General features: G+C 37.2%; 2 protein-coding genes across 12 annotated transcripts in view; one reads left to right on the top strand and one right to left on the bottom strand.

Annotated features, from left to right (window-relative positions):
* Nucleotides 1–144: 144 nt before the first annotated feature.
* Nucleotides 145–27,198, bottom strand: depdc7a (DEP domain containing 7, paralog a). Of its 4 annotated transcripts, none has more exon segments than NM_001045269.1 (9): nucleotides 145–496; nucleotides 1,853–1,931; nucleotides 4,157–4,282; nucleotides 5,437–5,579; nucleotides 6,263–6,483; nucleotides 9,995–10,187; nucleotides 12,282–12,412; nucleotides 15,739–16,162; nucleotides 23,799–23,918. In NM_001045269.1, coding segments are annotated over 9 exon segments (1,548 nt in total). In that variant the 5' UTR covers nucleotides 23,815–23,918; the 3' UTR covers nucleotides 145–281.
* Nucleotides 23,948–27,198, top strand: part of wt1b (WT1 transcription factor b) — a 117,397-nt gene continuing 114,146 nt past the window's right edge. For all 8 annotated transcript variants that reach the window (XM_073929453.1, XM_073929450.1, XM_073929446.1 and 5 more), the window contains exon 1: nucleotides 23,948–24,049. The gene's annotated coding sequence lies outside the window, so the exon portion shown is untranslated. The remainder of the gene's footprint in view (nucleotides 24,050–27,198) is intronic.

Here is a 27,198-nt window from a genome sequence, read left to right as displayed (position 1 = left end):
TAAACCAGGCTGGTCAAGCTGGTTTTAGCTGGTAATTTTTGGTTTGTTTAAAGAGCTGCTTTAACAAAAATTGAATTTAATCTCATATTATTCTTTTACTGTGCAAATAATTTGTATAAAGCAGGAAGGAAACAAGAAAACAACTTGTTTTTCTTTTTAATAAGAAACGGAAAATTGTTCAACACTTCTCTTATACAGACACGCTGTTTTTCTCTCTACAATACATATTTACACGTAAAAATACATCTTACATATTATACAGTATTTACACTGAGTGATGCTTAAATATAAATATTGGATATTCTGTTGCCAAAATATTGCACAAATATTTCCGGGTGGCCTTTGTAGAACTGTCCGAGCAGCCGGCGCTTCTCCTTCAGAGAGAGTTTAGAGTTTTCATGAATTGTCTTCAGTAATGTCCAGAGCTCCTCTCGGGTCATTTTCTGAACCGTTTCCACAAACTCTTTTCCAGAGAGACGACGACAGTAGGTTGTTCCTGAGAAAGAAGATTTGAAATGAAGTTTCAGAGCAAATAAACAATCACTCATCAGCTGTTTTGTTTTATTAGTGTTGTATTTTGTGCTGAGCAAAGATTAATCGCGATTAATCACATACAAAATAAAAGTTAGTTTTATTTATATTTAGATTATTTATATATATGATACAAGTTATACATTTAACATATATGTAATATGTATTGTTTTTATGTGTAAGTGTGTGTGTGTGTGTGTGTGTATCACATATACATAGTAAGTATAAATAACACACACATAATTTATTCATTAATTTTCCTTCGGCTTGTCTCTGATTTATCAAGGATCGCCACAGCGGAATGAACCATCAACTATTCCAGCATATGTTTTACACAGCAAATGGCCTTTCAGAAGCAACCCAGCACTGGGAAACACCCATACACTCATTTACACACATACACTACGACCAATTTAATTCATTCATTTTCCTTTGGCTTAGTCCCTTTATTCATCAGGGGTCCTCACAGAGGAATGAACTGCCAACTTATCCAGCATATGCTTTACACAGCGGATGCCCTTTCAGCTGCAACCCCGCACTGGGAAACATGCATACACTACGGCCAATTTAGTTAATCCAATTCACCTACAGTGCATGTCTCTGGACTGTGGGGGAAACCGGAGCACCCAGAGGAATCCCTTGCCAACACATGGAGAATATACAAACTCCACACAGAAATGCCAACTGGCCCAGCTGGGATTCGAACCAGCGACTTTCTTGCTGTGAGGCCACAGTGCTAACCACCAAACCACCATGTCACCCTCATATATTATTCATTCATTCATTTTCTTTTCGGCTTAGTCCCTTTATTCATCAGGGGTCGCCACAGCAAAAAGAACCGCCAACTATTTCGGCATATGTTTTACGCAGTGGATGCCCTTCCAGCTGCAACCCAGTACTGGGAAACACCCATACACACTCATACACTTATACACTACGAACAATTTAGCCTACTAAACTCCTCTATAGTGCATGTCTTTGTGCTGTGGGGGAAACTGGAGCACCCGGAGGAATCCCTCGCCAACACAGGGAGAACATGCAAACTCCATGCAAAAATGCCAACTGGCCCAGCCAGGACTTGAACCAGCAACCTTCTTGCTGTGAGGAGACAGTGCTAACCACCGAGCCACCACGCCGCCCCACATATATTATGTCAGAGCAAATTTTTATTTTGGATGCGATTAATCTTCACCCAGCACTAGTGATATTATAGTTCTGTTGATTAGCAAGTGAATTGGGTTACTGCGTGAACAAAATAACCAGCATGAAAGACATAACATCAACGCTTCTCAAATAGTTTCTCCAATATTTGCAGTTTTACCTGTGATGCGATCCGGATCTGTCCCTTTGATGATACTGGCCAGTTTATCACTTACAAGTTTATGCAGCGTGACAGGAATCTGAAGCACAATGAAGACAAACATACTATAATACTGAATCTGCTTCATGCACATGAAACAACATTATTAGAAAACAGTCAACTAAACCAGGGGTTCCCAAACTTTTAGGCCCGAGACCCCCAAAATAACAATTCCAGTGACTCGTGACCCCCACAATCCTCAAAGGTGGTTATAAACATTAATAGGAACTATATAAGCAAGCTTATTGACAACACAAAAAAGTGTTTACAGTCGAATTATTCATTCAATTTAATATTTCATCTAAAAAACGTTACATTTGACGATGAACGAAGGTCTCAGGGCATTAAGGGAGACAAAATGAGGGTGAATAATTAAAATATTTACATTTTTTGGGTGAGCTAATCCTTTAAAGCAGAATTAATATGCAAAAATCACTTTTATAGACCTTTTTCTTGGAATGCAAAATTACCCATTATGCTTTGCGTGTATGCGCAAGGAGAATGCGAAGAACTTCCGGTCGGCAGCTGATGCGTGTAAACAGTCACATTTGGACAGCTTTGAAACGATGGTTTTAATCTATTTTACCTGCTTTCATCCTCTTTGAACTAATACTGTTGTCCATCAGCTCCATCTCCTGGACTGATCATTTAAAGAAATGCGATCTAATAGGATGGAAAACAGCTGCTGTGAGGCGTTTTCCCCTCGGTGTCAGACGGCATCTTCTGCAGTTTAAATGAAGCCTCGTCATCGCTAAAGTCAACATTTTCTCTTTATTTCAAATATATAAGCAGCCCAAACTAATGTAGTTCACCAAAATGTTTGACACACACACGTAGCCTGTACTGTGCCACTGACACACTGATTTAATACCTGTGACAAAGTGAAATATAGGCGAGTGTCATTTCAAAATGACAGAAAAACACAAACCGTGGTGAATACAACACACGAAATAAAACACAAACGGCTCGCGATTAGAATGAACAGCAAATCAGCCAGCAGAGGATCAATAACAGACTTTTATTGGTCATTTTTGTAAATTGCAAAACCGGGACCGCACACACACACACTGTATTTCTGATGGCAAACACGTGAACTAGGAGAACGTTTTTCACGTATTTCTGACGCACTTGTACCACATGTGACAGATTATAACGGCTTTAACAGACACATTTCTAAGTTGTGTGTCACAAAAACACTCTGTTATCCATTAAAAACGTTATTGAAACCCATTTTCGGAGCGCAAATTACCAGTTGTACACGCTGTAAACAGAAGTTTTTAGCATTCTACAGGGAGACACTGGTCGCTATGGCGCCCTCCATGCAGCAGCCATGAAAAAGGTCTATAAGGGCTTGTGTGTCAACAGTCTGTGAATATAACCAGCTAACAGTTGTTCTATTCTATCGAGTTTGATTAAAACAGTCTGCAGAAACATTTTGATTGACATTTTCTTTTTGTTTGTGTCAGAGTGAGAAAGCTCCGCCCATTAGTGATGACCTCTCCCTAATTAGCATAGTACGTTAGTCTTGTTTTTGAATCTGCCACGATGCTGACACATAGGCATTTGTAGCTCCGCCCTCTTTTGAAAAGATTTGCACAATCTCATTTAAATTTAAAGCGGCAGTCACCAAAACATCACAATTAGAATCAAAGCCTAAAAGAATCAGTTTCAAAGAATTATAAACCATTAATTCTGGAGTATTTTGAGCTGAAATACACTCTAGGGACATCAGAGACTTATTTCGCATCTTGTAAAAAGAGGCATAATAAGCCCCCTTTAAATGCACTTCATGTCAGGTGTATTGACCTTGTTCTAAAATGCGGAAGTGCGCCTGTTTTCGCGATTGTCTTAGAACTTCCGATTCAGTCGCCTACGGGAGAAATGACTAGGAATAATAAACGGCAGAAAACGGTCAAACTACTTGCTCTACAAACAAATGTTTGCATGACTACACAGACCAAGTAGAATAATATAATAAGAAAATATCAGTTTGCAACATCAAACAGCGTAATGAGCAGTTTTAACGTCAAAAAATGAATGGAAGTGAATGAGACTGGAAGTCTCAAGCCAAAAAGATTCAAATGGCAGCGCCCGCTCTTCGGCGGAGAATAAGGTGAATATTTTGCCTCTATGTCGTGCATTTAAAGTCCTTTAGCATGTGGCAATCCTTTACTTATACCACATACATGCCGGTTGATTATAGTAAACAGCACTGACACACAGTTGTCAGTTTGTGTGTGTTTTTAGCATGACGTTTCGACTCACCTTGAAGAGGTCGTGATGTTTGTCCATCATGAAAAGAACCAGAAGATCAACCTTCCCCTTGGCTAGTTTGGTCCCGTACACAATAGCATTGGAGAACGCCCTCTTTACTGCCATTCTGTTCTCTATCTGTAACACAAACACACACACACACACACACACACTGTCAGCTTTCTGTCGGGATCACGTAGGAATGGCATTTCTGTAGGAGTAAAACCTGATCAAAAGAGACTGTTGTTTCATTCATTGTCTTTTCACTAGCATGACCACTGTGGTTTTCATGGTTTTTCACAAGGACACTTTTGTGTGATCAACACAGCCATACTGTGTGCTGGTCTGATTTATCCACAAGCGCGTCATTCCAGTGTGGAAATGCCATCATTTCTACCAGGGTTATATATATATATATATATATATATATATATATATATATATATATATATATATATAAAAAAAACATATAGAAATCTAATACATGCAAATAACAGATATGACATGATTTTTTTTAAAATCTATAATTGATGATAGAGTATTTTCCACAAAAAAGTCACACACAACTTTGAAGCTTTAAAAAATGTATGTTGAGACAAAAATATATTTCAAAATAATAAATATATTTGGCCCGGTTCAAGGCAACTGTACATAGTGTGAATACGCCCTTGCTGTATTCAAGAGTTCACACTTAGCCAATGATCTATCAAAGCTTGTTTGGCATGCTGTCCCGGGAGAGAGTCCCGAGCTCAAGGGATCCTCGAGCCCGGGGCTCCCCCCCGTTCGCAGAGCTGGAGGGGAGCCTGAGCTCGGTGGATCTCAGAACTCCCCGACTGCGATAGCTAAGGGAACATCTGAGAAGGGGCTAAAGCGTGCATGGTTCTTAAGCGTGATGTATGTCTTTAGATGGTGGGAGGAAACCGGAGAGCCTGGGGAAAACCCACACGAACACGGGGAGAACATACAAACTCCTCACAGAAACTCCCACCGGCTAGGCGAAACTAGGCCAGTGGTGTTCTTGCTGTGAGGCTCTCAGTGCTAACCACTGGGCCACCGTGCCGCCCAATCAAATGTCAAGGAGGAGAATAGGGGAGGAAGGGGGGTTTCTTCCAAATGAAGATAATGTGGACTGAAAACTGCGGTTCTTTATAGTAGCTTAAGGCTCATATGATTGGAAGATAATGATTAGCTAATACGAGACCGGCCGTGATAAATCATAAGCACGTGATCCTCTCGAAATTAGTTTATAAACAAACTTCACCTAAAAACAATGTCCTGCAGATTAGTTTTACCTCTTTGTGTAGTTTGATCTGGTGCGGGCTGCCAGCGAGGGCCATGAAGCGCAGTAACCTGCGGAGCTCCTCTCGACTGCGAGAGTCCTGGAGCTTCAGACACAACTGAAGAGACTCCAGCGCCTGCTCACACTTCCCATTCACTGCACACACACACACACACACACACACACACACACACACACACACACACACACACACACACACACACACACACACACACACAGTCATATTATAAAACAGAGCAATAATACACGTGTTTTATAAATACAGTTGAAGTCAGAATCATCAGCCCTCCTGTGAATTTTGTTTTCTTTTTTTAATATTTCCCAAATGATGTTTAACAGAGCAAGGAATTTTTCACAGTATTTCCTATAATATTTTGTTCTCCTGGAGAAAGTCTTATTTGTTTTATTTCGGCTAGAAAAAAAGTAGTTTTAATTTTTTAAAAACCATTTTAGGGTCAATATTATTAGCCTCCTTAAGCTATATTTCTTTTGATAGTCTACAGAACAAACCATTGTTATACAATGACTTTCCTAAATACCCTAACCTGCCTAATTAATCTATTTAAGCCTTTAAATGTCACTTACAGCTGAATACTTAAAGTCTTAGTTGATAATTTATTATTAAAATAAAGCATGTTGTTTCATAATCATAATATTTACTTAATAATCCTAATCTTTCATCATTTCTTTCATAATTAAAAACTATGTTAAAGTGTACTTATTTTATGGCCAACTTGTAAGTGTAATAATTGCCAGCAATAAGGCCAATTTAATTAAATATACAGATCAAGCTAACATATAGCAGACTGATATCTTACCGAGCAGCTCAGAGACCCCTGAGTGGATGTCAAAGACGTGATTGGTGAGCAGCGGAGGGTAGTCAGACTGGCCGTAGTGCTGGACCAGGACTCCATACAGGAGCTGTTTGTACTGGGACGTTTCCTCCTCACACTTAGCCAGTCCTCGGCTCACTTCCACCACCAGCTGATCTGGGAGAAACTCCAGACAGTCTACAGCCGCTGACAACCAGCTATCAGCTCTGTTAAAGAGACGAAGAAGGGGAAAATTAAGAAATCAGATAGTTCCTAAAGGGATAGTTCACTTAAAACTGAACATTCTGTCATCATTTATTTGACATTTAGATGTTTAAAACCTAATTGACTTTCTCTTAAATACAAAAGATCATTTGAAAAACGCTGAAACCATGTACCTGTAAATATTGACTCAAATTTTAGTTTTATCTACTATGGAAGTCAATGGTGACAGGTTTTAAGCTTTCTTCAGAATTCAGAGGTGCCCAAACTCAGTCCTGGAGGGCCGGTGTCCTGCAGAATTTAGCTTCAACTTACCTCAACACACCTGCAAGGATTTTCTAGAAAGCCTAGTAAAGCTACGGTCACACACTAGAGTTTGTGTGTACGAAATTCTGTCGTACGGCGCTGCGAAAAGGGGCGGGATTAAACAAGCTTATTAGACATTTAAAAAAGCGAGCGATTGCTCCATGTTTAAAATTTCTGTCCTGAGAGGTCATGTTTTGATCCTCGATTGGTCTCTTGCAGTCAAGTGATGCGATTTCGATTGTCAGAGTTTACCAAGCTTGAACTTTGCACCGCAGCAACCTGCGATACTTGACTTAAAACCCTGCGTTTCCGGTCTGACGTATTCGTTTGCGTATGAATGGAAGTCTTTAGGAGGAAAAGCCCATTGTGACTGCAGCTTGAGAGCTTGATTAGCTAGACCAGGTGTGTCTGATTGGGGATGGAACTAAACTTTGCAGTACACCGACCCTCCAGGACCGAGCTTGGGCATGCCTGCTTCAGATAATCGTCTTTAGTGTTCAACAGAAGAAAAAAAAACTCATAGAGGTGTGAAAACAATTGAGGTCAAGTAAATAGTGAGTACACTTTAATTTGAACTATCCTTTTAAATCCAAATAAAGAACTTTTATACAGCTTAAAATACAACTCAAAAACAAAAGACATAAGATAAGAGAAACATCGAACATGCCCTACACCAGGGGTGCCCAAACATAATCCTGGAGAGCCGGTGTCCTGCAAAGTTTAGTTCCAACCCCAATTAGACACACCTGGACTAGCTAATCAAGCTCTAGAAACATCCATGCAGGTGTGTTGAGGTAAATTAGAGCTAAAATCTGCAAGAAACCGGCCCTCCAGGACTGAGTTTGGGCACCCCTGGCCTACTGTATACTAGGTTAACATAAAAAAAATATAATCAGCTGACTCTCTGGGACACAGTAACAGTATACTGCCAATTACATTTGCATTTGTAAGTAATGTACAATAAACAACAACAAAATACAAAATAAAAGGTTTGTCGAGACCAACTGATTTTAGCTTGTAAAAGACCCTGCTGAAAAATCCAGCTTAAACCAGCCTAGGCTGGTTGGCTGGTTTTAGCTGGTCGACCAGGCTGGTTTTAGAGGGGTTTTGGCCACTTCCAGGCTGGTTTCCAGCCATTTCCAGCCTGGTCTTAGCTGGTCAGGCTGGGAGATGACCAGCTAAAACCAGCTTGACCAGCCTAGCCAAGCTGGGAGTCCAGCCAAAACCAGCTATATCCAGCTTAAACCAGGCTGGTCAAGCTGGTTTTAGTTGGATTTGGCTGGTCATTTTCCAGCCTGACCAGCTAAGACCAGGCTGGAAATAGCTGGAAACCAGCCTGGAAATGGCCAAAACCCCTCTAAAACCAGGCTGGTCAACCAGCTAAAACCAGCCAACCAGCCTAGGCTGGTTTAAGCTGGATTTTTCTGCAGGGAAGTGAAATCTTTGAACTTTTAAGGCTATATTCTTTACTGAAACAGATTAGATCGATATACAGATAATATATTGTTGAATGAGTGCTAAAATCTATCTAATAACCATGTTTTTAACATATATACTTTTATAAAACCTGCAATAATACTTAACAATTTACAACTTGTCGGGACGGATTTGGCGGGAACTTCATACACATTCATATCTGCTTGTTAAGTGTGACGTCACACGGAGCGGCTTCCGGGTCCAAGCGCTCTATTCAACTGAATGGGGAGATTCATGAAATGGTAATAATAAACGTTTACAAAGCAATTTAATACTTTTGAAAGTCACGATCGCAATATATATGTCCATGCCTAATATCCGATGGCCAGAAAGTGATTCATTGTTTTATAAATTGTTAAAATTTTTGTATTTGTTATGCAGCAAGCCCAGCGATTGTTGTGTACACTATGACTTTATGTAAAATTAACTTTAATGTGTGATAGGAATAAAAAGTGATCATAAACGAATGATTTCTCCACTCAAATGAATGGCGGCTTGGACCCGGAAACAGTATTACATACTTCACAAACACATCACCACTTAACAGGTGGATAGGCCAGAGTTACTTCAAAACATTTACTCTCTAGCTATCATTAGCGTGAAGCTAAAATTTTGTTGTTACAATGAACCAGACAAAAAAAAAGACCATTAATCATTCAAACCATCAAACCTCAGGAAATCACTGCTTGTAAATCAGAGACCTTATTATTTGTCCACCTGCTAGGATGATAACCTTCTGTATAGTGCAAGTTCATCAGTGCAGACGAGCAAGTACATCTCTGCGGCTACGAGAAGCATGCAGTTTTATTTTTAACCACCAGAGAGCCACAAGTTACATAGTGTAGCTTTAATTACATATAATTAAAGGGAAAGTTCACCCAAAACTGAGAATTCTGTCATTATTTACTCATCCTTGACTTGTCACAGCCTTTTATGTTGAAAACAAAATATGGTACTTTGAAAAATGCTGGAAACCACTAACTACTGACTTCCATAGTATTTGTATTTCCTATTATGGAAGTCAATGGTTACAGGTTTCAAACATTTTTCTAAATATCTTCTTTTGCATTCAACAGAATAAAGAAACTTATAAACGTTTGTAACCACTTGAGAGTACATTTAGTGAACTTTTTAACCCTTAACTACCTTACTTTTCATACTAAACACCATTCATTCATTCATCCATTCATTCATTCATTCATTCATTTTTCTTCAGCTTAAGTCCCTGATTTATCAGTAGCCACTACAGTGGAATGACCCACCAACTTATCCAGCATATGTTTTACGCTGCGAATGCCATTCCAGCCACAATCCAGGACTAGGAAACACCCATACACTCTCATTTACACACACTCATACACTACGGTCAATTTTGTTTACCCAATTCACCTATAGCGCATGTGTTTGGACTGTGGGGGAAACCGGAGCACCCGGAGGAAACCCACGCCAACATGGGGAGAACATGTAAAGTCCACACAGAAATGCCAACCGGCCCGGCCGGGACTCGAACCAGCGACTTTCTTCCTGTGAGGCGACAATGCTAACCACTAAGCCACCACTAAACAACACTAAAATATAATTCATTATGGAGAGGGAGAACTTGCATTGCAGTGTGGCAAGCATAAATCATATTTTCTTGTGAAAGCCTAGTTTTGACATTTTTTGCACCCTAAAATGAAACCAAGAGAGACACAAACAGAGATATGAAGAATAATATTGAAATAATCAGCATACTGCGCTTCACTGAAGGCCTTCAGGATCTCACGGTCCAGGTAGCTGCTGGTGTAGAGCAGGTCTGGGTCGCTGTCCATGCTGTGCAGAGGTGGACGAGGGCTTTCCTGACCCTCCAACAGGCTTTCCAGTAGTGGCAGCTCAATCAGCTGCAAGAGCCTCAGCACCGTCTGCTGTCGCCAGATCTCATCCATCACTGTTAAACATCAGTAATATATATTATATTTTAGCATAGAGTGATTTTACACTAAAATGTAGGGCTTCACTATACACTACCTGACAAAAGTCTTGTCGCCTATCCAAGTTTTAGGAACAACAAACACTAACTTGACTTCTAGTTGATCATTTAGAATCAGAAGTGGCTTATATGGAAGTCAAAGGTTACACTAATTTTAGCAAAATAAAATATGATCATGCCTTGATTTTTAATGATTTAATTAGGACAGTAAGGTCTGACTTTGCTTAGACAAAAGCGAACAAAATGAGCTTGGAGGACTGCATCCATACATCTCTACATGATTCAAATCACTAATTAATAAAGTCATCTGGATATGGCGAAGAAAGCCTTCCTGCAGGACTCCCAGAGTTCATCAAGATTCTTTGGATTCATCTTCTATGCCTCCTTTTCCATATAACCCCAGACATGCTCAATAATGTTTATCTCAGTTGACTGGGCTGGCCAATCCTGGAGCACCTTGACCTTCTTTGCTTTCAGGAGCTTTGATGTGGAGGCTGAAGTATGAGAAGGAGCGCTATCCTGCTGGAGAATTTGCCCTCTCCTGTGGTTTGTTGTGTAATGGGCAGCACATATGTCTTGATACCTCAGGCTGTTGATGTTTCCATCCACTCTGATGTACACCCATACTGAATGTAACCCCAAACCATGATTTTTCCTTTACCAAACTTGACTGATTTCAGTGAGAATCTTGGGTCCATGTGGGTTCCAGCAGGTCTTTTGCAGTATTTGTGATGATTGGGATGCAGCTCAACAGATGATTCATCAGAAAAATCCAAATGATCAACTACTGTAGATGTCAAGTTATTATTTGTTGGACAAGGGAACAAGACTTTTGTCAGGTAGTGTATATATTGTTTCATCATCAATGAGCAAATCCACAATAGTCATATCGCAGGATCTGCAATGTCGAGTTGGGATTATTATTATATTATTGTGGAATCATTGCGAACTTTATAACAGAGTGAAATAGTTTTATTTGATTCTGTATTTTAAAGTCTGTCTGTAAGATTTCAAGTGAATTTAAACCATTGGTGTACGGGAAATTAGGTTTGTAGCTTTAACCAAGATGAATTGAATTTAATTAAAAATAGAAACTATACAGAGTTATTTTTTTACACTTGATAATTCAGTTTCTGTACTGAAATACAGCTACACTCTTCAGAAAAGCATAAGACATTTCATACATGAATCTATTTCATTTGCACCTTTGCTTTATTTAATTGATCTATTCTTGTAATGTGTACATGTATACAGGGGCGTAGCAGCCGGGGGGGACAGGGGGATACGTCCCCTGCACTTTTAGAGACAGACCATTTAGAAACAAGTGATTAAGAATGTAAACCTTTGGTTTTCATACAGCATATATATATATATATATATATATATATATATATATATATATATATATATATATATATATATATATATATATATATATTTCCCTGTTTACTTATTTTACATAAATTTATATTTTAGCATTTTTAAAATTGGTATTGTCTGGTGGTTTGTTTTAATCTCTTTGTTATTTAATATGTTAATAAAAAGATGCAATAAAAAAATAGAGCAAATCAAGTTAAATGGTGAAATTATATTAATTTCGCAATATGTATAGCAGAAAACAAAACATTGCAATGTTTATTCAAATATTGTGCAACCCTACTAACATTCAATTATTAGTTTTCCTCCCACTTAGTCCCTTATTTATTAGGGGTCGCCTCAGCGGAATGAACCGCCAACTATTTTGGCATTGTTTTATGCAGCGGATGCCCATGCAGCTGCAACCCAGTACTGGGAAACACCCATACACTCTCACATTCACACACACTCATACACTATGGCCAGTTCGCCTATAGCGCTTGTCTTTTGGACTGTGAGGGAAACCGGAACACCCGAAGGAAACTCCACACAGAAACACCAACTGACCCTGACTTGAACCAGCAAACTTTCTTGCTGTGAGGCGACAGCGCCAACCACTAAGCCACCATGCCACATGCTACTAAAATAGCAAATTTTATTGTAAAAAGCATTTATAATTGTTAAAATGTAACATACACTCTTGTGATAATCCCAGATTCATCATCTGCGGAGTGATGGTTGTGTTCATGTTCAGATTTCCTAAAACGTCCTCCAGAGATTTATCCGTTTTGACAGGCGAGTTGTTAGAGTATGCAGAATCCTCCTTCCTGAAGAAGAGAAATAGGCAATGTAATGTGAACATCACTATCACAGCTCTGAAAATGTTTCCAGTATATTAAGAACCAAGCAGAACTCCAAATAAGGACTCCAAATAAGTCTATGATTCACTGTGATGTTGACGTGGGCATTTATAGAGGAATGGATTTGAATAGCAACCATTTTAAGTATTTCAACGTATAAAATCTGAAAGAAAAAAATATTTCGGCTTCATTCTGTCTGTAAGCTTTCCTGTTTTGAAGAAACTCTCTAGGAAAAGCAAATTATTAACTAGTTTTGCAAGTTTGAGGTTCGAACCAGCGACCTTCTTGCTGTGAGGCGACAGCACTACCTACTGCGCCACAGCTTTGCCTATATATATATATACATGGGCATTTATAGAGCAATGGTTTTTTAATAGAAACCGTTTTAAGTATTTCACTGTTTAAAATCTGAAAGAAAAAAATGTTTCAGCTTCATTCTGTCTGTAAGATCCTCACGCTTTCCTGTTTTGAAGAAACTCTCTAAGAAAAGCAAATTATTAACTAGTTTTGCAAGTTTGAGCCGAGGTTCGAACCAGTGACCTTCATGCTGTGAGGCGACAGCACTACCTACTGCGCCACAGCTTCGCCTATATATATACATACATGGGCATTTATAGAGCAATGGTTTTTTAATAGAAACCGTTTTAAGTATTTCACTGTTTAAAATCTGAAAGAAAAAAATGTTTCAGCTTCATTCTGTCTGTAAGATCCTCACGCTTTCCTGTTTTGAAGAAACTCTCTAGGAAAAGCTAATTATTAACTAGTTTTGCAAGTTTGAGCCGAGGTTCGAACCAGCGACCTTCTTGCTGTGAGGCGACAGCACTACCTACTTTTTTTTCTTTTTTTCTTTTCTTTTTTTTTCATCTTTCTGATCGCCATGAGGCGAACAGCACTACCTACTGCGCCAAAGCTTCGCCTATATATATGTACATGGGCATTTATAGAGGAATGGTTTTTTAATAGCAACCGTTTTAAGTATTTCCCTGTATAAAATCTGAAAGAAAAAATATTTCAGCTTCATTCTGTCTGTAAGCTTTCCTGTTTTGAAGAAACTCTCTAGGAAAAGCAAATTATTAACTAGTTTTGCAAGTTTGAGCTGTGAGGAGACAGCACTACCTACTGCGCCACAGCTTCGCCTATATATATACATGGGCATTTATAGTGCAATGGTTTTTTAATAGAAACCGTTTTAAGTATTTCACTGTTTAAAATCTGAAAGAAAAAAATGTTTCAGCTTCATTCTGTCTGTAAGCTTTCCTGTTTTGAAGAAACTCTCTAGGAAAAGCTAATTATTAACTAGTTTTGCAAGTTTCTTGTATCTTAGTAGATGATCTACTCTCATTTGAGAAACAATGCACTTTTTTCCACCTGTGTTTACTAAACATTTTGTTATCTTTGACCAGGGACACTGCTTTGCTTTCTTGGTCAATTAGACATGCTGGTAAAAAAAAAAACTGATTAAAACACCAGGTGTAAACAGGAATGTTTCCCTTATTTACTTCATAGATCCAGTCAACTGAATGCATTTTAAAACCAGGTGTCTACACCACCTGTAAAAGCTACTAGCACAAATAGCAACAAATATATCCCTTATATATCTCCTTTCTAACATTAATACTGTTCAGGTTTGAAACAACATGATGCTGAAAATTTCATTCATTGTTTTAGCCAAGTCTTTCAAAGCTAGCATTTAAGTCAAAGGCAAATGTAATGCTAGCCTCCATCGCTGTATGATATACTAAACAAAGTAGGATTTCTTCCTGATTCTGTGATTTGAAACCACATTTGGCCACAAAAAGAAGTGATTTCTGATGTTACAGTATGTAATGAATTTGTTAATTTGTGATGTTGAGTTGGGATTATAGTTGACCAGACCCAGGATTTGTTGAGTCATTGCAGAGTTAAACCATAATGGAGTGAAAGTTTATCATTTGCATGTGTTGGTAAGGCCTGTAACTTTCTGTGAGCCTCTCAAGAGAGTTTAAAGCATTCAGAAACAAGAAATTGTACCACACTGCAAAAAAATGCTTTTCTTACTGTGATTTTTGTCTTGTATCGAGTCCAAGCATCTAAAAATTCTTTAATCAAGAAGAATCTTTTAGACAAGCAAAACATATAGCCTTGTCTTGAGAAATAATATGGTAATATTCAGTGAGTTTTTCCTTAAAACAAGCAAAATAATCGGCCAATGGGGTGAGCAAATTAATCTTGTCAAAAGGAAAAACAAGAATATTTTGCTTACCCCATTGGCAAATTATTTTGCTTGTTTTAAGGAAAAGCTCTCTTAATATTGGCATATTATTTCTCAAAACAAGACAATATGTTTTGCTTGTCTAATTTTGAGATATTTAGACTCGAAACAAGACAAAAAAACCTAAATAGGAAAAGCATTTTTGCAGTGCATTTCATCAAATTGTACATTTGTAACTTTAAAGGGCTCCTTATTTACCCCTTTTACAAGATGTAAGAGAAGTCTCTGGTGACTCCAGAATATGTCTGTAAAGTGTCCGCTCAAAATACCCATCAGATCATTTATTTTACTCTGTTAAAAATGTCAGGTTTGGGGTCAGACGAAATTGTAGCTGATATTGTGCCTTTAAATGCAAATGAGCTGGTTCTCCCCGCCCACCGTTCCGACATTCACGCCTGCTTTTTCTGCTGTGTCACATAAGATAAACGAGCACAGTGACAGAGAGAGACACTAATGAAGCAGAAAAACAGATCTTTTAATCCCAGTTTCTTTCCAGATCCTGTCTTGTGGACATCATTATACCTATTACTACAGAGAAATGTTTAATACGCGCCAGTCAACTAATATCAGTGGGCAGCAAAAAGTGCAATATATAGGGGAATATACCTACACACAGCTGCACAGCTGCCAGAAGTTGATTTTGCATGATAGCAGCCTTTTAATGCTGAATAATTTGACTGAATTATTTATACAGTGAAACCTATGAAGTGTTTATTTACATCCGATTATTCAATCTCTGTACATCAATACTGTTTGACTCCCCAAAAAACCATAAAGCACTGTTTATTTCACCTTTATCTTTGCTTAGTTGTACTTGTTACTTGTTCAGTATGTTGATTTATCCCCTACAGAATACAATACAATACAAAGTTTATTGTATTGTACTAGTTCATATTGTATTGTTATAGTTTATTCTAATCATCCTAATGAATCTAAATGGATGAATTATTTCCAAACAAAGCTATTCAAGCAATTTAGTGAAATTGTACATAAGGTGAATTGTTCTGACTTGGTAATACGACGTTGGAAATCAGACCCTTACCTTTGGAACGGTGGGCTGTTGGTGTTCCTCTGCGTGTTGTATCCACTCCCAATAGTCTCTGAGCCCGAAGTGCTGGGCGTTTGTCTGTTCAGAAACCTGTACAGACTACAGCTGCTGTCCTCAAACTTGGCTTGCCTCTTTTCTTTCCCGAACACTTTAGTGTCCACCGCCTCAAAGACTCTGGCCTCCATGAGGGCCTGGCAGAGGCGAACCGCTTTGAATCGAGGAACCTCGGCATCTCCACAGACTTTGCTCTGAATGATATGAGCCAGAACCACATCCACGGCCTCCGAGCCCAGAAAGCAGTCAGGGTATATTTTCAGGTTGTGGCGTCTCCTTTTGACCTCCACCTGCGTCTGAAGGTTGTTGATGATGTTGGTCCAGATGTAGGTGGCTCGGAACGGCTTCCCAGCCATCCCTGTGTCTGTCGAGATGATCAGAAACACCAGTCATATACCAGAATAATCACCTCAGTCTTCATTAGTTGTACAACATTAAATACGAAAGATATGAAAGAAGATATGAAAGAACTCTACATTTGCTGAAAATAATATACTTAAAGGGATATTTGACCCTAAAATGAAAATTCTGTTATCGTTTACTTTCCCATTACTTTTTATTAAACCTGTTTGAGTTTCTTTATTCGGTTGAACACACACACAAAAAAGCTGAAAAACTGTAACCATTGACTTCGATAGTAGAGAAAACAATTACTATGACAGTTAATAGTTACAGGTTTCCTTTTCTGCAGTCTTCAAAATATCGTCTTTTGTGTCCAACAGGAGAAAGAAATTCATAAAGGTTTGAAATATATATGAGATATGACTATATATATTACATATATAACATCCATGTTTGGACTTCATGTATGCAATTATGTTTGGATTTCATAAATGCAACATATATTTCAAAACATTGCAAAAAAGCCTGTTTACATGTATATTTTTTTCAACTACTTGAATTACAAACATGTACATAATGATGTGGCCATATACACTCAAAAATATTTTTGCTGCTTGTTCAAAGTACATATTTAAAACAATCAACACAATTCTTAAGTGTTTTTTAAGACAACTTAATAGGGTATATGCTGAAGCATGCTAATAGGACTTTGAATTTGCCAGTAACCTAAGTTAAGCGATTCCGGTCAACTCTATGCCAATGCAAAAATTGGCGCATTTAAGGTCTGTTTTCTTTAAAAATCTGCGATCTCCACCGGCTGAGTGATAGCCGATATAAAGTGGGTCTCAGATTGTACATGAAGCACTGCAGTAAATTACATTTTCCCCCGCCATGTCTTATGTGAGCATTTATTTTACCCCAGTATATTCAATGAAGCTTCTGCGCTATCCTGCCGATTCTGACGGGCGCGTGCGAGTAAACGGCTTTATGCCTCGTTTTTTGCTTGAGCAACTTAATGAATGCCAGAGTTTATTTAACTGATTGTATTTTAATGACATTACAACATCGATGCTGTGAAAGGAACCGTATAAATTGGAAAAATTCTACATTTTTTATCAGTAGTTTATCAGTATGGGAAAAACACTAGCTTGGCATATACCTTATCAAGGTTCAACGCTAAGGATTTTTTATACGGGTCCGATCGGGCCATTGGTTGAGATTTTTACTTGCCCTGCCAAAATTTTCACCGGCCCCACCAAAAAAAAAAACTAAAAAGTTAATAGCTATTTCTTAGCCACATATTTTAAATAATGGCAAAATTATGCCTGTAAATCTAGAATTTGAACATTTTAAATATGTTAATAAATGTATAATGAACAAAATTCAAGATTTTATGCAAATGTAATAGCGGTATGAAAAATGTGCTTGTATTTTAATGCAATTCTAAATCATTTTTCATAAAAATGGCTTGCCAAACTGACAACTTTTTATTTATTTTTTATATTTTAGTTTCTTAATTTTGTACCCATGTAATTGTCTGCTTCTAAGACTTTAGAAACAGACGTTTTCTTTTAGCCTCATTGTTTAATTTTGCCACCATGTTGCCATCTTTTTGCTGTACTGGTTGTTACCAGGTTACAAAAAAAAAGCAAAAAAAAAAAACGTGCTCAACGTTACTGGCCGATAGGGGCCAGTACCAATCCTGTCTACTGTCCTGAGTGTCTTTCACGCTGGCCCCGGGCCACCGGGCAGTCCTTATTGTTGAGCCCTGCTTATTGTTTTATGTTCAATCCAAAAACAATTGAGTTAACTTAATCGGAATTGTTTGAAAACCAGCATTATTTACAGTGTAACAGATTTCCATTTGGGGCAATACACTGGAAGACATCAACAAAAGGACATTTTTCAGACTACTGAAACTGAACCAAGAGGTTTGGGTAACTCATATTTATCATTATAATCAACATGACAGTTGCAGAACATGAAGTTTCCCATGTAATACTGGACTAAAAAGAACAGTTTTTCAGATCCAACACAAAGAACTTCGGCTGCCAAGATCAATAGCAGACAAGCCTTATAAATGGCACAGAGGGAGGCTGATCATTTCTCAAAAGAAGAGCTTCCTGCAGCCCTGAGCCAATCATGCAGCTCTAAATGAGCCATCGGGGATTGGGATATTTCTACTAGGGTGGCTAGAAAACCTTCAGGATGACTGCTGTGATTACGCACATGCCTAGTCTTCTGCGTCAAGTGGACAACAGCTGGACACAATACGAAAGACTCTCTAGACACAGCGGTTCAAGGGTTTTCCTGGGAAGTCAGAGATGCAGCCAGCAGCAGATTAATGCCTGTTGTGTGAATATAGTCATTGTTTTCCATTGTGAGAAACAAGTAGGTTTAAGCTAATCTTTTTAGAGTAGTTTTTTTAAGGAACATGCATGTAGAATGTAATGTTTTCAGACATCTTCTTTGCAATTGAGAAAAATGTATTATAGTTTAAATGTAGCCTATAGTTAAATACCTAATGACAGTTTTTGATCCACGCAATCTGTTCATAATTGCTCTTATTGTCTAAGAAATAACCACAATATTTACTGACAAGCAATTATGGTAAACTAAAAATGTTTAAGTTCAATTGAAATGTGCAAGTCATGCAAATATGTCATGATGATTAAGTTGGAATTTAGTGCATTTAACTTTTAATGTACTAAATAACACAGATGCAGTGTGTTAGTCAGCACGTCAAATTAAGTCTATTTACACTACCTGACAAAAGAATTGTCGTCGATCTCAGTTGTAAGAGCAACTAATAATAACTTGACTTCTAGTTGATCAGTTAGAAAAGTGGCAGAAGGTGGATTTTTCAGATGAATCATCTGTTCAACCACATTTCAATCATCACAAATGCTGCAGAAGATGCTTGGAAGAAGCATGGACCCAAGATTCTCATAGAAATCAGTCAAGTTTGGTGAAGGAAAAATCATGGTTTGGGGTTACATTCAGTATGGGGGCGTGCAAGAGATCTGCAGAGTGGATGGCAAGCCTGTTGTGTTGATGGCTGAGGTATCAAGACATTTGTGCAATCAAGGTGCACCAGGATTGGCCAGCCCAGTCACCAGATATGAACATTATTGAGCATGTCTAGGGTGAAATGAAGAAGGAGGCATTGAAGATGAATCCAAAGAATCTTGATGAACTCTGGGAGTCCTGCAAGAACGCTTTCTATGCCATTCCAGATGACTTTATTAAGTGAAGTTTAGTTTTAAACTAATTTCGAGAGGAGCATGTGCTTATGATTTACCCAGCTGGTCCACATTAACTAATTATGATCCTCCAATCGAAGGATCCCAAATCACTATATATATCCTCATTTCCTTTCTACAACTATCTTCGTCTGGAAGAAACCCCCCTCCTCCCCTTCTTCCTCCTTTATCCAGAATGGGCGGCACGGTGGCCCAGTGACTAGCACTGTTGCCTCACAGCAAGAATACCAATGGTGTTGGGTCCTCGCTGAGCCATCTGGTATTTCTGTGTGGAGTTTGCATGTTCTCCCCGTGTCCGCGTGGGTTTCCCCCAGGTTCCCCGGTTTCCTCCCACCATCCAAATGTGCTCTATATTATAGATAAAACAAGCCTAAACCTTTTTTATAATGTCTTACTCTCAGGAAGTTCGCCTTGGCCTCAGCAGCGGGGGAGTTTGAGATAGACCTGAGCTCAATCTCCACTAGCCCTGCAAAAGGGGGGGAGCCCTGGGCTCGAGGATCCCTTGAGCTCAGGGCTCTCTCCCGGGACAGCATGCCAAACAAGCTATGTATAAATCATGAGCTAAGTGTGAACTCTTGAATTAGTGATTTGAGTCATTGCAGAGATGTATGGATGCAGTCCTCCAAGCTCATGATGGAGTCACACACAATATTCATTCTGTTTCCACTGCAGCAGGACTTTATATTCTGTACTGGACATTATTTCTGTTCAGTGACAAGACTTTTGTCTAAGAAAAGTCAGACCTTACGGTCCTAATTAAATAATTAAAAATCAAGGCATGATCATAATTTATTTTGCTAAAATAAGTGTAATCTAGAGGCCTTTGCATTTCATATAAGCCACTTCTGATACCAAATGATCAACTTGAAGTCGAGTAATACTTGTTGTTCCTAAAATTTGGATAGGTGACAAGACTTTTGTCAGGTAGTGTGCAGTATGATAAAAACATTAAACAATTACCTAAAACATACTCTTTTTTATAATATAAATTGTACCTTAAAAACCATAGCCATAAAAATGTAATCTCTTTTAAATGGTGCCTTGTTTTATTAAATTAATTTCATCTAGAAATACAAGTAAGAGTAAGAACATTACTGTTTTTTTTGCATTACAATGAAAGAATCTGGCCTTTTCCCTCTTCTTCTCTGCATTTGTCTAAATTTGACTAAACTCGCTAGAAGCTTAATCACTGATAATCTGATAAACCAGTGCATAATATAACTTCCTTGTTATGTTCACATTGCGTAGGCTTCTGCTTATTTGCATGCCACTTGTTGAACAGCTGTATTACTACTTAATGAGATTTTGATGTATCTGAACCTTGCAAAAAACATATAATAACACATTAACAATTATGACACTACGGTAAAATGGTATTCTCAATAACTGTAACACAACTTGAAACCCAATGTTAAATGTACATTAAGCTACTCTTAAAAACACTACAGAATAACTATAACAATAACCACAGTAACATTTATATACTTTAGCAGTGCTAATTCTCCAAGTGAGAAACGTGGATCTGCAAAACATGCATTAGGGGACAGTAAAAGAGTCTCCATGGTGTTTATCCACATCTGATGGGATTTCAGTCCTCTAATGATGGGCATCACACACTGCTGTGTTTGCCCAACACTCAGATAAATAATCCCAGAGCGAGAATGGCTAATGATCACACAACATGTATGAAGACAGCTTGTTATAAGACACAAAAATCAGATGAAAACAACTAAGCTGCAACTGTACTACTAGGTCAAGCACAGACAAGCCAAACTGTTTTACCCTCTGGCTACTGTAAATGCAAACCAGGCTATGTTGGCCATTTGCCAAACCATTTGCTAGCTAAACCTCTTAACATTTATATCAATTTGACTGAATTCATTTAGTCGTGTACCACAAATACACCGACTGAACTATTATGTAAAACTACGAGACTTGTTTTGTCTAAATGCAGTGACAAAAGCATACAGATTCAGTTGTAAACATTTATTAAGATACATTATAAACATTCCTTCAGCTTAGTCCCTTATTGATTAGGGGTAGCCACAGCGGAATGAACCGCCTACATTATACAGGTTAATCTTATTTAAACTTTTAAAAATTCACATTTAACTTGATTAAAACTATGGGTCTGAGACTGTCTTATGCAGTGACAAAACCCTAGTAAAGATTCAATAACATACAGGTTAATCTTATTTTAACTTAAGAATTCACATTTAACTTTGATTAAGACTATCGGTACAAAATAGTGGTATTAAACTATTTGCTAGCTAAGCCTCTACATTTATATCAATTTGCCTAAATTCGCTTAATCGTGTAAAATAAATATGCATCAAAATACATCAACAGCACCATTATGTAAAACTACAACACTGTCTTAGATGCAGTGACTAAACCAAACAGTTTTAGTGGTAAAATTTCAATAATATTATTTCAATACATTATAAGCATTCATTCATTTTTCTTTGGCTTAGTCCCTTATTTATCAGGGGTCGCCACAGCGGAATGAACCGCCAACCTTATATACAGGTTAATCTTCTTTTAACTTTTAAGGATTCAAATTAAACTTTGATTAAAACTATCGGTACAAAAATAGCTGTATGAAAACATTAGCTAGCTAAACCTCGAAATTTATATCAATTTGTCTGAATTCACTAGTCATGTAAAATAAATATGCATCAAAATACATCGAATAAACCATTATGTTTAATTACAATACTGTCTTAAATGCAGCGACAAAACCAAACAGTTTCAATAGTAAAAATTCAATAATACACATTATAAACATTCATCTTCCTTTAGCTTAGTCTTTTATTTATTAGGGGTCGCCACAGTGGAACAAACCACCAATCTTATAAACAGGTTAATCTTATTTTAACTTTTATGAATTCACATTAAACTTTGATTAAAACTATCGGTACAAAATAGTGGTATGAAACCATTTGCTAGCTGAACCACTTTACATTTATATCAATTTGACATCAAAATACATCGATTGAAACATCATGCAAAACTACAAGACTGTCTTAGATGCAGTGACAAAACTATACAGTTTCAGTAGTAAAAATTCAATAATACACATTATCAACATTTATTCATTCATTTTCCTTTGACTTAGTCCATTTTTTAATCAGTGGTTGCCACAGCAGAATGAACCGCCAACCTTATAAACAGGTTAATCTTATTTTAACTTTTAAGAATTCACATTCAACTGATTAAAACTATATAAATAGTGGTATGAAACCATTTGCTAGCACTTTGCATTTACGTTAGCCTTTATCAATTTGACAATTCACAAGTCATGTACAATAAATATCAAAATACATAGACTAAACCATTATGTAAAACATTAAGACTGTCCTATATACAGTGACAAAACCATACAGTTTCTGTAGTAAAAATTCATAAACAAATACAAACAGGCTAATCTTAATTTAACTTTTAAGAATACACCTTTAAGTTAACTTTGATTAAAACTTTTGGTACAAAAATAGTTGTATTAAAAACATTTGCTAGCCAAGCCTCTTTACATTTATATCAGTTTGCCTAAATTCGCTTAGTCAAAATAAATATGCATTAAAATGCATCGACAGAACCATTATGTAAAACTACAAGACGATCATAAATGCAGTGACAAAACTATACAGTTTCAGTAGTAAAAATTCAATAGTACACATTATAAACATTCATTAATTTTCCTTTGACTTAGTACTTTATTTATCAGGGGCTGCCACAGCGGGACGAACCACCAACCTTATGAAAAGGTTCATCTTATTTTAACTTTTAGGAATTCACATTAAACTTGATTAAAACCTTCGTTCTGAATTAGTGAAACTATTTGCTAGCTCTTTACATTTATGTTAGCCTTTATCAATTTGATTAAATTCACTCATGTAGAATAAATATCAAAACACCTCGACAAAACCATTAAAACAACAAGACGAAGTAAATTAAGTTACAAAACCAAACAGTATCAGTGGTAAAAATAAATAATATAAATTATAAAGCGTTATCTTATTTTAACTTTTAATAATGAACATACCACTTTGATTAAACAAACTTTGATCAGTAGAAAACACAGTCGTGTGAAACCATTTGCTTGCTGAACCACTTTACATTTACGTTAGCCCATATAAGTTATCATTGACTAAATCCACTAGTCATGTAAAATAAATATCAAAATACATCGGCATTATGTAATACAACAAGACCTATGTCTTATTGTTTAGGACTAATCCAGTTACAAAACCATACAGTATCAGTGGTCATTAATGAAATAATATACAGTAAAAACAGGTTAATCTTATCTTAGAATTTAACTTTTAAGAACACATATTTACGGAATATTCAAACGCAAAATACATCAATATAGCCAGTTGTAGATCAGAAACTCACCTGGAGGTGTGTGCATGCGATGTCTGTAGTTCAGGTTAAAGCCGTGTGTGTGTGTTTTTGTAAAGCATCTCGTTTTCAGGCTCGCGCTCTAATGTTCACACTCGCGCGCCCTGAACTCATCTGCACTGTGCACGAGCTCAGTGCAGCCCACACCCTCGCTATGACGTCGTGATGAGGGCACAGTCGACGGACCATCAGCATTATAATAACTTCATTTGCACCGAAGAAGAGTCCACCGAAACTTTCGAACGGTAAATACGCAGCACTAAGTGTTAACAGGGCAGTTATAGGTTCCTTTTTTAGAGATGGTGAGATAAATACAGGGCTAAATAAACTTTCTGTAGTGGCCGTTTATAGTTCCCGCCAAAACAGACACCACAGACAGCGTTCCTGCTGTAAAACTGTGGTAACCATTGTGAAACAGAAGAGTACTTAATTTTATTGAATGTGTACTTCAAAAAGGAAAGCATTTAATGGAAGAAGTCCTGGGTATTTCAAGTGGACACGATTGAAGGGATTTAATGATTATTTCCTCCACATTTATTTTTACCAAGGTGTTTGTAGACATTGAATTTCTTAGTTCTGTTTAACACACACACACACACACACACACACACACACACACACACACACACACACACATACACACACACACACACACACACACACACACACACACACACACACACACACACACACACACACACAGACAGACGCATACACAATTCTAAAGAATGTTGGGAAATAATAGCTATTGACTGACCCAATGGCTGGTTTTCCCAAACATTGCTTTAACATAACAAAAAAAGTTAGTATGTGCACAATTTATGACAATGTAATTTTTTGGGTTCATTTTGGGTTTGACTTTGTATTTATGTTTTAGATTTTTTGGTTAAATTAACTTTAAAGTTTTACTAAGACCATTTTAAGCACTGTGATGTAATACTTGCTTATCAATGTTTAAGCCGGCAGCTAGTTTTCTGCAACTCTCACATGGTCACCCTTTGAAACTAGCAGGGCCGTGCCCGGTCAGTATCTGGATGGGAGACCACATGGGAAAGATAAGTTGCTGTTAGAAGTGGTGTTAGTGAGGCCAGCAGGGGGCGCGCAACCTGTAGTCTGTGTGGGTCCTAACGCCCCAGTATAGTGAAGGGGACTCTATACTGCTGTTTCTGATGTTTCAAACTCACATCTGAATCCATTAATTTCTGTTCCTCAACCACAACAACCGCGACAATATCTTAAAAAAAAACGACTCACAAAGAGAAATTTTAATTACTCTGGATTGTTACCTGATAAAACACAAAAAACAATAGATGAAAAACCCAAAATAACAACATTGAAACAATTTTTGACCACATCATATAGCCTAATTTTGTTAGGAAAATGCTCTTTTTGTAACAAATTTCATTTGGTATAGTTTGTATGTTTATTTTTATGTATTTTTTGTTCGTCAATTATCTACAAAATAAACAAAAAGAATGAATTTTAGGTAAAGTGACGTGCAAATAATACTTTTTTCAATAATAAGGGAATTTTTAATTAAATTCAAGACTTATTATAAGATGTAAAATATAGTTTTTCTGACTATTTTCTTTATAATTTGTTATAAATTACAATATCGCAATACTACTTGGTATTGTGTAGTATCGTAAGGTAAATAATGGTATCGCGACAACCCTAGGTTGTACTTGTTTTTGAACTGTTATCATGAGTTATTTTGTTAGATAAGCTCCAGATTTGGCTTATGTACTGACTAATCTAATGCATATGCACAAATATAATATTGTATAGCTTCCTATTAAAAATATGAACCTAATAGATAGATTTGTCAGAGGTGTACTTATATATGGTGAGCACTGTATAGTTACAATAAATGCATGTCAGAATACTTTAGCCATAATTCAAAGGTAAAAGAATTAAGAAATACAGTAAAGATTTCCTATGAGTTTTAAGTTTAATTATTTGCAAATATAAACTATACTGCATTTTCATTCAATTCTAAATAGCGTAAGTTTGCTTTTCACATTTCAAAAACCAAGTATGTCTCGATAGTCTTTTAAACAAATTCCCATATTCATTATATATAGTAAACAAATTCAATTTTGTATAATTTTATGACTAGTTGGTGCATAGGAATTTAAAACACATTGTGTCACGCTCTCTTTTCATTCTTAACTGTTAAACAAGCAAGTAATGAACAAAGTTTTTACCCAACATGGTTTCAAATTACATCCAATTCATAGAAAACTTTACTCAAAACATTGAAACCTATTACCAAGGGCTATCAAGTTCAAGGAATTTATCCTGAACAGGAATTCATTTACTTGGAAAATATTAACAGACTGGGGCCAATCGAGATGTAGAAAACCATAATTTGATATACAAATGTTACATGCACCACTGCACAGAGTGACCTCTACTTACAACCAGAACTCAATCGTTTGTTATTTTTGATTGTGTGCATTTGCATGTCCTACTTCACCTGCATGTAAATCATTGCCCATGGCATCCCTATAAAAACCTCATATGGATGTTATGGAGCATCTCATGAAACTTTGATTGGAATAAATGCAAATCCACTGAATTCAACAGGAAGGAGAGTTTAGTAATAGCAGTTTAGAAGTAGTGTAAAGTTACAGAGCATGCATTTGACTAACTTCTGAGTTCATACAAAAGCTCAACCACAACAATAGATGGTTTAACTATAGCATAGTCCAAAGGAAGAGTCAGACTAGACTAGTCAGCAATGCATAGTAAACAAACCGGTTGGACAGGGGCAATGGGATTTGTTTAGAAAGGCTCTTCCTTGATCATCTTCTTAGGAAAGGTTTGTCAGATTTCAGGTCAAAGGATTGTAAGACAGACACAATTAGCCTCTCGATGCTAGTTTTCACACTCTTCAGGGGGTCTCATTCACTCCTTTTTCTCAAGTCATTAGCCTTTTTACTGTCCCCCTCGGCCATGGATAACACTTTTTTGCATTCCAACACACACAAACACTTCGATTCAAACAGTATGTGCCACAGTTAAATATAGAGCTTCATAGTTTCTCAATAAAAACTACTTGCATGTGAAGTAAAAGTGAAAGAAAACCAAAACCAAAAACGCTTACCTGATCAAAAGAACAGACGATGGACAGTTTCCAAAGTTAAGCTCATTAAATTAAAAATAGAGCCCTTTGTTAGTTACACATCCATCCACAAAAACAAAAAATATTCACCCAAACTGGTTCTGCCACCCCTGCATCATGCTAATGTTGTTGTGTAAACCAGTGTGAAAGGTAAAATAATTTTCTCTCTGCACTGGATCAACACGTTCCTACTGCTTAGGGTTAAACCATGCTGGAGAACCTGTCAGCAAGGTCACTGTACCTGACTGTTGTTCCGGTTTTCTTATC

The sequence above is a fragment of the Danio rerio genome, chromosome 18, assembly GCF_049306965.1.
Source record: "Danio rerio strain Tuebingen ecotype United States chromosome 18, GRCz12tu, whole genome shotgun sequence".
Taxonomy (NCBI): Eukaryota; Metazoa; Chordata; class Actinopteri; order Cypriniformes; family Danionidae; genus Danio; species Danio rerio.
The sequence above is the reverse complement of the archived record's forward strand: the minus strand, read 5'-3'. Positions and strand labels throughout refer to the sequence as shown.